This window comes from Vicia villosa, linkage group LG1 (genome assembly GCF_029867415.1).
Source record: "Vicia villosa cultivar HV-30 ecotype Madison, WI linkage group LG1, Vvil1.0, whole genome shotgun sequence".
NCBI classification, from domain to species: Eukaryota; Viridiplantae; Streptophyta; class Magnoliopsida; order Fabales; family Fabaceae; genus Vicia; species Vicia villosa.
In genome coordinates, this window is record NC_081180.1 from 142,594,715 (window position 1) to 142,609,734 (window position 15,020).

At 32.6% G+C, this 15,020-nt stretch overlaps 1 protein-coding gene across 1 annotated transcript; it reads right to left on the bottom strand.

Moving 5' to 3' along the window:
* Window positions 1–564: 564 nt before the first annotated feature.
* Window positions 565–1,092, bottom strand: LOC131656046 (uncharacterized). The gene has a single exon (XM_058925832.1). It carries the CDS (start codon window positions 1,090–1,092, stop codon window positions 565–567), a length of 528 nt encoding a protein of 175 aa, XP_058781815.1.
* Between the last annotated feature and the right edge of the window lie 13,928 nt (window positions 1,093–15,020).

The following is a 15,020-nucleotide window of genomic DNA, read 5'->3' on the forward strand; positions in this document are numbered from 1 at the left end:
GATTCAACTTGAAATTTACCATATAACTCTCAATTCTTTAAAAAGAAAACTATCAAATATTTCACAAGTCAAACAAATATTATTTCTTTTTTAAATAAAATGGAGGTGTTCACTTAAAAGTATAAAATATTCTTTATCTTCTCGATTGTATTAATGTATGATATTGAATAACAATAGATGTTTCTTTTTTAGAAAAACAATTATTATTTTCTAATTATCAAAGGTATTAGTGAAAATATACTAAATAACAATTCAATCAAAAAATTAATATAAAACATCTAATAAAAAATAATACCCATTTATGAAATCTTAATAATATAAAAGTCACATAATAATGTCAATTTAAAAAAATTCAAAATATATAAGCAACAACTTGACATAGGGTGAAGATCTCTGAAAAAATTGTTATGATGAAAATGTTATATTAAATCGAAGATGTGGAAAGATAATAGTAATATATTTTTTTTGGAGCAATATAAACTTTTATTAATCCAAAAATCATGAATTACAATCCGATCCTCTAGGATCCAGGAATCAAGCAACAATCCAGCTACTCAAAGAAAACTATTCAATACATAAATTTTCTCTATTAATGTGATTAGCAATCTTCTTATATCCTATACATCTCAAAACTACATTTTCCTTTATCGTATTCGTAATTGTATCATCCATTGTGTGTTGGTTGAAGATTAATTCATTGCGCATTCTCCAAACAGCATAAACTGTCTCTGCAATGGCAACTTTGAGGATGTCTCGTCTCCATCCTTTCTTCCTCGTTTTAGTGATGAGCCATGTGCTCTCATTAGTCCAAGTGGAAGGGATCCTGTTATATCCAACCCAAGTCAGAATGTTACGCCATACTTCATTTGTTTTGCTGCACTCAAACAATAGATGATCCATTGTTTCCTCCGCTGAGCAAAAAACACAATTAGCATCAACATTAATACCATACCGTATCAGTCTGTCCTTTGTTTGAAGTCTCCCCCTAGCAGTAAGCCAAAGGATAAACACTGCTCTTGGTCTTGCATAGTTGGAGAAGAACATTTTCTTCCATTCCATGTGTTCTACCTCTTCTCTCAGTTCTTGGTACATTTTTGCGGTAATAAAATTGCCCCTCTGCACAACAGCTTCCTAATATGTCGTGTGTCGCACTTGATCCCTCACTTTCAGGATCCTCTTCAGCATCCACGAGCAGTTTTGAGGATGCTGCCATTGCATCACATTTTGATCCCCAAGGTAGTATGCATTCAACCATCGCACCCATAACTTGTCAGCTTTCAATTGAATATTCCACAACAGCTTAACAAGTGTAGCAACATTCCATTGAATTAAATATGTGATATTAAGGCCACCAGAGTTCCTTGGTTTACATATGATGTCCCACGTTACAGGGGCTTTGTAGCTTCTTTCTCCTTTGCCACTCCATAAGAAATTCCTGCACAACCGTTCAATGTGGTGAATGACCTTCTTGGGGAGATGGAACACCTGCATCCAATAGGCAGAGAAGAGGGCACTCTTGATGAGTTGACATCTACCTGCATAACTCAAGAGATTTGAAGTCCAGTTCTGGATTCTTTTTACAATTTTCTCTATAAGGGGTTGGCACTGCATGATAGTGAGTCTTCTACTTGAGAGAGGCACTCCTAAGTTTCTGAAAGGAAGCATTCCCACATCAAAACCAGTAGCAGCAATGATTTGTTGTTGCTCATGTTCCATGGTCCCTCCAAAATAGAGCTTACATTTTTGAGGGTTTACTCTGAGCCCTGTTGCAGCAGAAAAATTATGAAACTTTTTCATAATGGCCTGTACAGAGCTAGCATCTCCTCTGCTATACAGAATTAAGTCATCCGCAAATGTGATATCAATGATCTTCAGCTTTGCACATTTGGGATGAAAACTGAATCTTGGATGCCTATGTATTTTCTTCAAGCTTCTGTGTAAGTACTCCATGATAAGGACAAGCAAGAGAGGTGAGATTGGGTCCTTGCCTAATCCCTCTCTTGGCTCTCACAATAGAACTTCTCTGCCCCTGCACAACATATTGATAGGAAACAATGGAAATACAAGTCATGATCCAGTCTATAAATCTAGGTGGAAAACTCATCTCTCTCATAATGCCTTCAAGAGCCCCCCATTCAACTGTATCATAGGCCTTCTGGAGGTCCATCTGAATAGCACAACTTGGAGAAATATGCTTACAGTTGTATCCCCTCAACAGCTCATGTGCTATAATGATGTTATCATGTATCACCCTTCAGGAACGAACGCAACTTGAGTATCATCTACTATGTCAGCAATGACTCTGCTAAGTCTTGTTGTTAACTTTTTTAGACGAGTTTATAGATGGTGGTGCAACAGGCTATTGGCCCGAGGTCCTTCATTGTTTAAGCATTAGATGACTTGGGGATCAAGGTCACTAGAGTGCAATTCACAACTGCATACATCCTTTTGTTGTCAAAGAAGTCCAAGACAGCCTTCACAACATCTTGTTTAATAACAGTCCAATTAGCTTTGAAGAATTTGGCATTAAAACCATCCACCCCAGGAGCTTTATTGTTCCCAATACCCTTCAAAGCATCTTCTATCTCTTTCTCTGTGACTTGCTGAGTGAGCATGTCTTGTTGAGTTCTACTAAGCTGCTTGCCATCTCTAAGAACTTCCACATCAACATGTCTGAGATTCTGAGTTAACTCTCTCACTAAGCCTAGGTAAAATTTGATAATCTCCTCCTCAATATCTTTGGTATCCATAAGTACTTTTCCATGTTGATCCTCCAGTTTATAAATCCCAGTTTGCTTGTTTTTCCTTCTGACTATAGCATGAAAGTAGGCATTATTAGAATCTCCAAGTGGAAGCCAATCAACCTTAGCCTTTTGAATGATAATTTTTTCCTCCAGCTCTGTGTTCTGAATGACTTCATCAGTCCAGTATTTGACTTGTTTTATCAGGTCCTGATTGAATCTATCCCCTTCTAACATATGTTGACCTTTCTCAAGGTTGTTTATGCTGTCTTGAATTTTCCTAGCTCCAACTGTAACACTCTTAGTGTATTTCCTCAAGATGGCTTGAAGTCTACCAAGCTTTCTCCAAAGGATATACATAGGTCTACCCTTTTCAGGTTGCTTCCAACTATTATGAATTACCTGCAAATAATCCTTTCTTTCAGTGATACAATTCAAGAATTTAAATCCAACATGAGTCATATGAACTGGTCCTGAGTTATCAATCTGGATCTTCAAAGGTGCATGATCAGAGATATGAGGATGCAACACTTCAATGTCACAGTGTGGAAAGTGTTGATACCAGTCTGTGTTGCAAACAACCCTGTCAATTCTGGAATATATCATAAGTTGTAAAATATTTCAATTGAATTCCAACAAATTTCATTATCCAAAATAAAATCATGATTATTTTAATTGAATGCTATAAGATTTATTTGAATTTTATAATTTTTTTTATGGAATACTACAATTTTTTTTAATAATAGAAAAGTCTTTTAAAATTCTTAAAAGTCTTTTCATAAAGTTTTGATTGAATACTATAATTTTTTAATTAAAAAATTATTTGTAATGTTAAATATTTTTTAAATTATTGTAATTATTATAATTAAATATTAATTAAATATTCAAGTATTAAAAAAAAACTATTTATTAATAAAAAACACGAGTTCCACTCAATTATTTTCTGGGTCTGGCTTGTCCCTGTTTTTTAGAAAGATAATTACATAATAGTATGATATAGTATGATGATGGTAACTTTCAATGATAGATCATGTTTGGAGTTTTAATTGGACTTTTATTTTTTTAATATATATATATATATATATATATATAATTGTATTTTAAAATATATCTTCATAATAAAGTTGTACAAAAATAGAAGGCAAACAGGAAACAAGCTCCGCTGCTACTCCTTTTTAGATGACAAAGCCAATCCTCTTAAAAATTATATTCATAGACCTAAGAGATACAACATTGCTATTTATAAGCCTTTGAATTCTTTGTAAAAGATCAACTGCTTCTGGTGTTAGAAAACCAAAAATGTCAAAGACAAATGGTATAAAAACATGTTGATTGTCAGAATATGCTTTCTCATGTTTGACCACTTTGTTTGAAGCAGCTTTGAGAGCTGTCTGTCCCACAGTAAAACCACCCGCTCTCAATCCCACTAGTGGAGAAACTCTAGTCAAGTCCACACAAGCATATTTCCCTCCTACCAACCCATACACCAGAACATCTATTGGCCTAAGTGTCGATCTCCCATCGCGTGGGTTAGTCAAAAAATTCAGAGACGCCTCTTTCTTAAATGATACTCTGGCACGTCGAACTATATCAAACAAGACATCCCTAACAAGGTCATGTCAGTATTTGAAGCCAAGAAGCTCCTTACAATGAACCACATATTTCCCAAAGAAGTCACCCTCCATTGAATTTTCCCAAAGAAAAGATCTCCACTGACCACGATGTCTTCAACCGCCCTTTACAACTCTTTATCAAACCAAATATCAGCTTCCTCCATATTATTAGGTTGACACGTTCTTAGGCCATTTTTTTTCCAATACCCATGCAGGATCGAAGTAGAATAAGCTCACTTTAAGGATCCCTCAGTTGTGGTAGAAGGTGCATTAGTTCAATAGCCCTGAATGCTCTCTTCATGGACAACCCCTTAATAAAGCTTTCATCTCAACCAACAACCCCTCCAAGAAACTTAATCCCCAACATCGGCCTCCCAATATCCTACAGGAACAAATCCTCACGAAGTTTACTACCATCGCTTGAAGGTCAAAAGATCCCAGTCTTACAAATATTCAATTTGAGATATAATCCTGGACCTGTCTCCCGAGTGATGCCAAGGGCTTTAGACACCTCCTGTGAATCTCCTATAATACCAGACATAAATAAAAACCTTACAATTTTCTCTAACTTGATGAATGAGTGTGTCTAACACAAGAGCAAAAAAGAATGACCCTAACGAGTCACCTTATTGCACTCCAGTGGCTGACATAATATGTATATTATTATCACAAGGTACAACCTTGCTGCTTGGTCATAAAGAAACTCCATCAACAACGAAATAGATGGACATCTCACCTTCACCTCGCGCAATAAGGAACCGTGTTGAAAGCATTCGAAAAATCTATAGTGAGCATAGCCAAGGAACCATCTCCGTGTTGCTTGCTTAACATCCTGTTGGCACTGTGCAAAATGGTCTTAACACCACTCGATATCCCAACCCCAAACTGAAAGCCAGTGAGACAATGTGCCGCATCTTTACTGACCCATTTTATAGCAACCTTGGATGCCAACCGAATCCAAATAAAACCCACAATAATTAGTCGTATCCCACCACCAGGATTTAATAAAGACATCATGGGAGCAAAGGCAATAAACACCACTAAACTCATGAGACATCTTCTTCCTAGCCATAAGTTAATAGCTAGAGTGATTTCGTATAAAAGATCTCTTGCCACATCATAACCATCTCCGCCCAGTGCGTCTAATATATGGTGAGCACGCAAACCATCCCTACCACACGAAGTCCCCTTAGAAAAAGATTTAGTGCACCTGAAGATAGTATCTGCATCAACCACTAGAGGAGCTTCCGAGAACAAGGTAGTCGACATGGAGGGAGGTGGTCTTTAAGAATGCTTAGCCTCCAAAACCTTCATTGTATGTCCATTATAGGAGGCCACTTTGAATGATCTTAAAACTTTTACAACCGTTGTGAGATGACCATCTGCAACCTTGCGAAGACATTGCTTGACATCAAAGATTATCTTTTTATTTTTCCAAAATTGTATGAGTTATTTAAATCTCCTAAAATATATAACATAGTTATCATTTTAATATATACCTATTTATATTTTTTTAGTGAAAATACAAATATACCCTTGAAAAATATGTCATAAAATTAAAAGATGAATTTATGAATATTGTACTATTTTTGGTAGCAATTTGTTATCCAAAGTTTATATAGACACATTGTTTTTGAAGAGAAACATACCAAAAAAATATTATTGGTGTTTTGGATGGAACATCCTCAATTTTATTTTATTGATATTTAGTATATAAGAAGGAATATTCTTTCTCCAAAAGTAAGTTATTACTGTATAACTTACTCCACATCTTAATTATTAATTTTTTTCAATCTAATAATAAAAATAATAAAATATTAAATATGAGAGTAAATTATTATATATATATATATATATATATATATATATATATATATATATATATATATATAGTTTTGGATGGTTAAATTATGTATTTTCTCCTTTGTTTTTTAGATCTATTTTTGTAATATGTATTGTTAGATAAGAGGTAGATTTAGAACAATTTTTTTTTTTTGTGGATTTGTGTCTTTTCTCTCATTTTTATTTTCTTATAAACTTATGAACATTTCCATTTTATATATAATAACAGTTTCAAAATATGTAAAAAATTGAAAATATGAAAAAACTATAAAAATACAACTTTATTTAAGATTCATTTTTATTTTGTCTTTTATTATTTTTAAGTTATGAATTATGTCTTCAATTATAATTTTGAATGTGCAAAAGGTTATGAGTTACGAGAAGTCGAATTTAAGGGATCAAAGTTCACCATTTGCATATATATTATTTTGAGTAAGTGGCGGAGGAACATGAGGCGGGAGGGTGCCGCAACACTCCTCAAAAGTTGCAAACTCTTTAAGCATGCTATGACTGGTTTACGAGACCTCTCATGATATTTTAAGGGAATTTCTTGTTTCACTTCATATTTTTCTAACGCACCATGTGGAATTATAAAAATGTCCCTGAAAATAAAAAGTATATTTCCGATTCGCACCCCCACACACATAATTTATTTGTTTTTGAGATTCACCCTATTTTAGTTAAAATTTATTTCGAAAATACACGTCCGTTAAAAACCAGAAGTGTATTTCCAATTTCTAATCATTTTCAATTTTATACCGAAAGTGCATTTCTGGTATCACGTAAATGCAACTTAAAAAGGTGGGGATCAAAAATATATTTCCGATTTTAGAGGCACAAAAACGAAATTGCATAGGGTGTTTCTTAGGACTGAGGTATATTAAGAATTTCCCTATTTTAATCTATTATATTAACTTTGCTTTAGCTTTATTAAGTTACTTATCTTTTATATAAAATTAATTAGTCTTAATTGTAACTTTAATCCCCCTATTTTGTCTTTTTGTTGATTTTGATTCCTCTATTTTAAAAACCAATATTTTAGTCTCCCTTTTAAGTTTTATGTGCTATTTTCGCCCCTCTATTTTGTTTTTTTCTACAAAATTAATAGGGATGACAACGGGTCTGGTCGGATGCGGGTTTCACACTACCCAAACTCGCACCCAAACCCGAACCCAAAGGCTATTCGGGTGACAAAATAATACCCACGTTCACACCCGTTGGGTTCGAGTTTTTTCACCCAAACCCGAACCCGCAGCAAAATACATAAAATACATTTTTCCTACAATTTTCTTACAACTTTCCAATATATATATATATATATATATATATATATATATATATATATATATATATATATATATATATATATATATATATATATATATATATATATATATATATATATATATATATATATATATATATATAAGCGGGTGTGATTTCGGGTTTCGGGCGCGGGTTTCACACTACCCAAACCCGCAACCGAAAAATCAGAAATGAAAGTTTTATAAAATACGACCGATAAAACTTAGTTTGTGGTGGAGACTCCTTCTATTGATACTACAAGTAGTAATGAGAGAAAATTTGTAGAGGCCTTTGATTATCATTTGAATCATGATAAGAAGAGAGATTGTACCATCTAAAAAGTTTGATTATGATGACATTGGATGTTATGCTTTAAATGTGGTTGGAGGATTACAAAACTAAAAAACAAGGACTTTCAAGGACCTCTATTTTATCATGCACAACATCATTCATTGTTCTCAATCGTTTCAAACATCTGTTTTACCTCAGAAACAATGAGTATTGTGTTGTTGTGAAGGTGTTGAGGCAAATTTTGTGCGTGAAAATTTTCATGTTGACTCTAAAAATAGATAAATTCATGGTTTATTTATATTCTTCAATGTTAGAAGTGTTTGCATATTATTACTTTAAGATTCATTACTTTACAAATCTTACTTCCTTACTAGTTAAATACATCAATTTTCTAATGTTAGTCAAGAGCTTTGGAGCTGCACCTTGGGTTGTTCGTGGTATAGTTCGTGCGAAAAACTGAACCAAACTAAACCATAGTAAAAATTCACTCGAATTGAACCGTTTCAATTAACTAAGATCTGAACTGACCCAAAATTATTAGTTTGGTATACAGTTTTGAATTTTTGAACAGCACCGAACCGTTAGAAGACAAATTTTCCGAAACCGAACGGTTTATCAAAGAGCCGAATTGTTAAGCTATTTTTCATTTTTTTTAAAATTAAGTTGTTTTAAGTATTTTTCATTTTCAATTATGGTTCGGTTCAGGTTTAGTTTCAGTTACGTTTGGTTTTAGTTTCAATTAGATTCTAGAACCGTTTGTACATTATTGTTTGGTTCGCTAACCAAACATAATAGTTCAGTTATTTTTACTTCAGTTCGGTTCAGTTCAACGGTTCGGTTCAGTTCTTGGATTTTTTTTGAACAACCTTAGCTGCACCATTGATTTAAAATCTTTTATTGTGAAACCTAGAATTAGGGTCTGAAACCAAAAAAAGAAAAGATTTAGGGACTAAAACCAAAAACACGCCAAATTACTGAGAATAAAAGACTATTTAAGCCATAATTATGGATTTCAGTTCATATCTTCATCCACAACCTTTATGCAAATCCAAAATTTTTTTAAACCCAAAATTGATGTTGAAATTGATACTGCAACACTAAAGACTCGATTGCAGCTTGAAGAAATAATATGAAAATTAATAACACAAATAAAAATACAAAAAAAAAGAAAGAATGTACAAATAACTGATGTGTTACTTCCTCATCCAAATATATTTGTTTGCATAAAGAGAAAAAAGTAAAGTGGTTTCAAAACCAAAACTACCATGTAAAGTTAGAAGTGAAAATCTAATATACCAAATTTTAAAGAATGAGTAATTTAGGAGATTTGAGTTCCGGATCTTGAAAATGAGGGTCAATGATTAGAAAATTTTAATTAGGGTTGAAAAATTGAGGAGATTTGAGTTTTGTGTCACAAGGAAGGTCAAGATTTAAAACATGGAGAAGAGGGCTATAAAATTTGGGGTTTAGGGTTCTGTATATTAGTTTTTTTTTAAGGGAATCAAAAGAAGCCGATGAAGCTCTAATGAAAGGTGATGGTGAAAATTGTGAGAGAAAGAGTGAATAATAAAGCAATATAATCAAGCTACTAAAGATGCTTACACTACTACAAATAATACATTTTATGTCAAATCTTTCATCTCAACCATTAAAAATCCGAGGTCAAATTTCCTGGAACGCACCATTATTTATTATTTTTTTAAAAAAGATATCTAATACGAGTACCTTGTTTTGGCCAAAACCGACATAAAATATTTCTCAGTATTCTCTGCTCCTGCAATTTTAAGTTTTATTTAGAACAAAAAAGGCGTCTATATTTGACAAATTATCTTATTCCTTCGTTTTTTAAAAAATTCACGCCACCTAGCTAATGCAATTTATCTTTTTATTTGTAAATCAAATCATCTAATCCTCCAATTTCTCAAATAACCGAGGGAATATATAATCAAATTTTACTATAAAAGAACTCGTTAATAAATTTCTACCATAACCCAAACTTATATGTTGTCGCTCCGCTCCAAACTCGTACTCATCAATCTTTTGATGGATTGCTAGACAGAAGAAATCTTGAATGTTCTTCCATCTTTCTTGGACAAAACATGTTTTCCTCCCTTGCATTCTATCCCACATGTTGATGTTGTTGTTTTGGAATCACCTTCATATGTTGTTAATCAAAATGTGCTCAAGATATTTCAAACACTATATATCTTGTTCTCTTTCTTGTGAAAACATTTGCTCTAGAAATGCTCAAGAATTTGGGGACCAAATATCGGGGATGGATTGCAAATGCAGAAAAAAATTCTCATATTTCAAACAGACAAATTATCATAATTGTCAAAACTTGGTTTTGTTGTAAACAATGTATTTTAATATTCTGTATAAACAATATAATATTTTGGGTAAAGAATGAATTTATTAATATTATGTAGTTTGTAACGAGTTTTTTTTATTTTATAAAAATAAATAAATTTATTTACCCCCTCAGTTTTATGCTTAAACCGAGAGGTATGACACATTAGTTTTGAAAATTATAAAAGTGTAGATGCTGGGATTCGAACTCATACGCAGATAACTTTATCCCTCAATTTTTTAATGGGTAAAGTAACATCTTTTTATGACGCCCTTCGTTACCTCGCTTCTGTAGTCGATGTTAGATGTATTTCACGTCCGAGGTGAAATGTGTTTTTCGTAGTAGTGTTATGGTTTAAAATAGTGGAGCACTAAATAAGCATACATAAATACCTCATAAACAAAAACATATATTTTCATCAATGTGAAAGTATTCTAGACTTGTATGAAAGTTGGAGATGAAGATATAAACACAAAACTCAAAATTAGGGAATAAAACAAACAAAAATGTTACAAGGACTAAAACCAAAAGTGCATCAACTTATAGGGACGAAAAGACTATTTAATCTAGAATTTTATATTTGTGTTCATATATTTATCCCCAACCTTCATACAAGCCCATAATTTTTTCAAACCGATTTTTTTTTTCATATCTTCATCAGTTAGCAGAACATAATATAAAAGCGAAGGTGAAGAAATGAAGGTTGGAGAGAGAATTTGAAGATGAGAAAAAATAGAGGTTAGAGATAGATCGAAGAAAAAGATATTTTATAAAATTATTTTTTTTTAATTTCGTCCTCACATCATCGGTCACTAGTACCACGTTGCTGAACGTTTGTCACATATATTTTTGTTTCACCAATAAAAAAATCAACAATTAAAAAATTAAAAAAAATTAGGAACTAAAATAAAAAAGACGTTATTACCTAGAAAAAAACACTATTTAAGCTTAATTAGAAAAGATTTTCCTCTCTATTGCCTCTCTTCCTTCCGTTCAAAACTCCTCACCTATGTTTAATTGGCAGCTTTCCACTATAGCCACGCTAATAGATTAAGACGAATATATTACTTGGAGATCAAATTAAATTCTTCACATGCCACCTACCCCACTTTTAATTAACTCTTATCCAATTGCTATGTACTACAAAATACACGATTTATTTGACCAACTATTTATTTATATATTTTCATGGAAAAGTTTCTTAATTACTTGGACAATGTATATATACCATAATTAGTTTATTATCATAACTCATGCAATATAAATGCATGTACTTGCGTGTGTGCTTTAGTTTACGTGACAAAGGCTTTAGGCGTGTAAAATAATCGGTAATATTTCCACTATGTAAAGTTCATTTTGATGAAATTATTTATGCATATCGTTGTATATATAATTAATAATTAAGTTGTAACACACAAAAATCTCGAAATAACTTTTCATATTAAAATTCAATTAGTACCAAGAAATTTAGCTAGCAAGTTCAGCCATCTGCTTCTTTTCCAGTCAAAACGTAGACTCAATCAAACAAGAGCAAAGTACTAAAACTTTATTCTTTGCGTTTAATTAATTTATAACTATCATAATTAGTCAAAATCCTTTTCAATATCTCTATTAAATTAGATTACGTGGTCAGAATTAAGAAATGGAAAATAAAAACTAAAAACCATGCATTCAAGTCAAAAACTCACATAGCATATGAGTTATATGACCAATTCAAAACAAATTTGATATACTTTTTTCTTTCAAACATATTATAATAAAACTATTAATTAATATTACTTTCATAATAGTGATGTAATCCCATATGTTTATTTTGGACTCAAAAAAATTCTTAAGTATACAAATTATTATAAATAGCACCATCCCTCATGAGATTCTTAGTGCAAAATTTATCTTGCTTATAAAATCTTCAATTTATTTTCACACCATGAAAATTCTCAATGTTATTTTGGCCTTGGTTTTTGTTCTTACTATAGCTTATGTTGAACCAAATATAGCTAGTAGGGTTTTGAATACAAGAAACACGTTACAATTGCAGTCTCTTGATAAGGGTCCTGTTACTCCCTCAGGGCCTTCTGGCTGCACTTTTATCCCCGGAAGTGGTGGCACTAAATGCCCTGTGGAGGAAATGAACTTCGCCGGAGACGGTCATCGGCGTCGAGATTATCCTCGACTTTTTGCTCCATTTGGTGTTGCAATCAATCAATAAGTAATTCATCTTATTGATTTGTGGTTTATTGTTTAAGGTGTAATTGAAAGGCTATTGAAGCTCTTTTCAACATGATATATGGAAGGCTCATGGGGTGAGAGCACACTTTGATGGAAGGGTGAATGTTTAGTTTTAAAGATTATGTGTAAAAAAATTGGATTAATTGGTTTATTTATTATTGTTTGTTCTTTGGGATGTAATAAGGCAATTGTATTTATAGACTTGTCATTGTTTTATGAAAACCAACTTGTGGGTGTAAGAATATTGGTGTATGCATAGCACTCCTCTTTCACATAGAGGAATGATATTGCAGATCAAATACAAATATTTTTAGTGTACTAAGCTCGTGGATTGGACATCCTTACATTTTGGATATCCTCTAAAAACTAGTATACATTTAGTAGTTTTTTTATCGCTCAATGCACATTTAGTGTTTTTTTTTTAAAACAAATAAAATAAAGAACTAAAGCTGAACAAAAGCGTATAATCTACCACAGTGAATATCCCCAACCACCATCCCACAAGCAAAATCAAACAAATTGATATTGAGGCAAATTCAATTTATTGTGAAAGAAGTTTGTTCTAATGAAATGAGGAAGCTCATCCCACAAAATAATATCCAAATAACTCATAATTCACAATCTTGTTTTAATAAGAATCGAGGGATATGTTACACAACTACAACAACAAATCTCTATCCTACATTCTTAAAGGAACATAATTCAAGATATTACCAAGACATTAATTACAACATACTATCTACACCCACCACTATATATTTTTCTTGTGAAAGTATTTGTCTTAAAAACATTTGCTTAAGATAATGAAATTTTGAAACTTAAAGAAACTTGAAAAAAGTTCCCTATGGTGGATATTACAACATAAAATGTATCCAACAAGATCTGGATTACAACAAAGGTGTATTGTTCTCCAAGAATAAATGCTACTGTGTAACAATGTAATGTTAAAAAAAAAGCCTTATACACCTTTTACCTCGATTTTTGTTAGAAATTGAGGGTAAAATTTTGGCGTGATAATTGAGGATATTGATCACCGTCCTTAAAAAAATTGCGCCTTCTATTTCATGAGTATCAACGCTCAAGACACTTCCACTAGTGATATGCGTGAAACCTAACAGACATCCTTTATAAAAGCATTTTGAATATCAATAATTGTTAATGAAACATACAACATGAAAACTTTGAAGCGTAAAAAACTTGGTAAAGTTATCTACGATGGATTGCAAGAGCAGAAAATAAATTGTGTTTAAAGTTTGTGTTCTTGAATAATCATTTTTTACGAGATTCTTCAATAATCATGTATTCATTTATTTAACTAACTCTTTTCTTGTTTTACATCAGAAGCAAATAAATGCAAAAGGAATCTGGAACATATTGCATCCAACATTTTATCTTCTCAGACATTTCAATGAAATGAGGATCCAACAGCTGATCTTCACCAACCGTGATGACGATGAATCAAATTAAAAAAATGATATATATATATACACACACACACACACACACACACACAGAAACATTATGTTGAAACAATGTAATATTATGGGTAAGCAATTAATTTATTAATATTTTGTAGTTTTTAAAGAGTTAAAAAATATCAATCTTACACCTCGGTGTTATTGATAAACTGGGAGGTATGATGTGCTAATTTTGAAAATATTAAATGTGAGGAAGCTGGGTTTCGAACTCGTGTGCATAAACATTTTTCCCTCAGTGTTTTAAGAACCGAGGGGTAAAGTTGATACTTTCGCATTCGAGGTGAAACATGTTATTTATAGTAGTGTGAAAACGACTTTCAATTCTCACGTAATTCCACGATCAGATCCTTCTAATTACAAAACCACGAATTGGCTACCGCGATCTTGATTGGAAGAATATGATACTTTTTTATCCAACTGTTAGAATCACCCTCTTACCTCCATATTTATTTATCGACAGTGGACCATCTAGAAAAGGGGAAGTAAGTAAAAAAAATTACGACACAAGGCTCTTCAAGATTGTCGACAGAGACTAGGAAACAAGAAGAATAAATGCCTATCCTAGAGTTCTAAAACAACGAAAAGGTGGACGAGATTTCTAGCGCGACACTTCCAGTAGGTATAACTACAGCAATACCTAAGCACGTCACCTTAAGGATTTTTATTGATGACACAAGCTCTTATGATGTCATGTACGCAATCATCTTTATGAGATTGAGGGGCTATGCTATAAGGACCTTACATCATATGAAGGTAGGAGTATCTAGGAGTTAAACACTTTTGCCACTTGCCCCTGCGGAATCATAGAATTACTGGTTTTTTCGATGAAAGGAAGGGTGAGAGGACCATCCATGTGTGTTTCTTAGTGGTCCCTTGTGAAAACGTCTAAAATTTCATTTTAGGAAGGTCTTCGCCCGCGATGATAATGCGGAGGCTTCTACTGTCCACCCGAAGATGAAGTACTACAACAACTTTAGCAAATAAGTCGTCATTCCAACAAATTTACATAAAGTCCTCCTGATTTATGAAACAATACTCAGGAATCCTTGAACAACTACCCTCATTGCCAAGAATAAAGTGAAGAAAACTCATATGTTTTTTGTAAACACGGTTGACCTCAACGTACTTGAAGATGAGGTTGTGTTGGTTGAGGATCTTGATTCACCACTAA

Bases quoted from the DNA above. Each gene is read 5' to 3' on its own strand.
- LOC131656046 (XM_058925832.1), bottom strand. From the start codon at position 1,092: ATGTACCAAGAACTGAGAGAAGAGGTAGAACACATGGAATGGAAGAAA.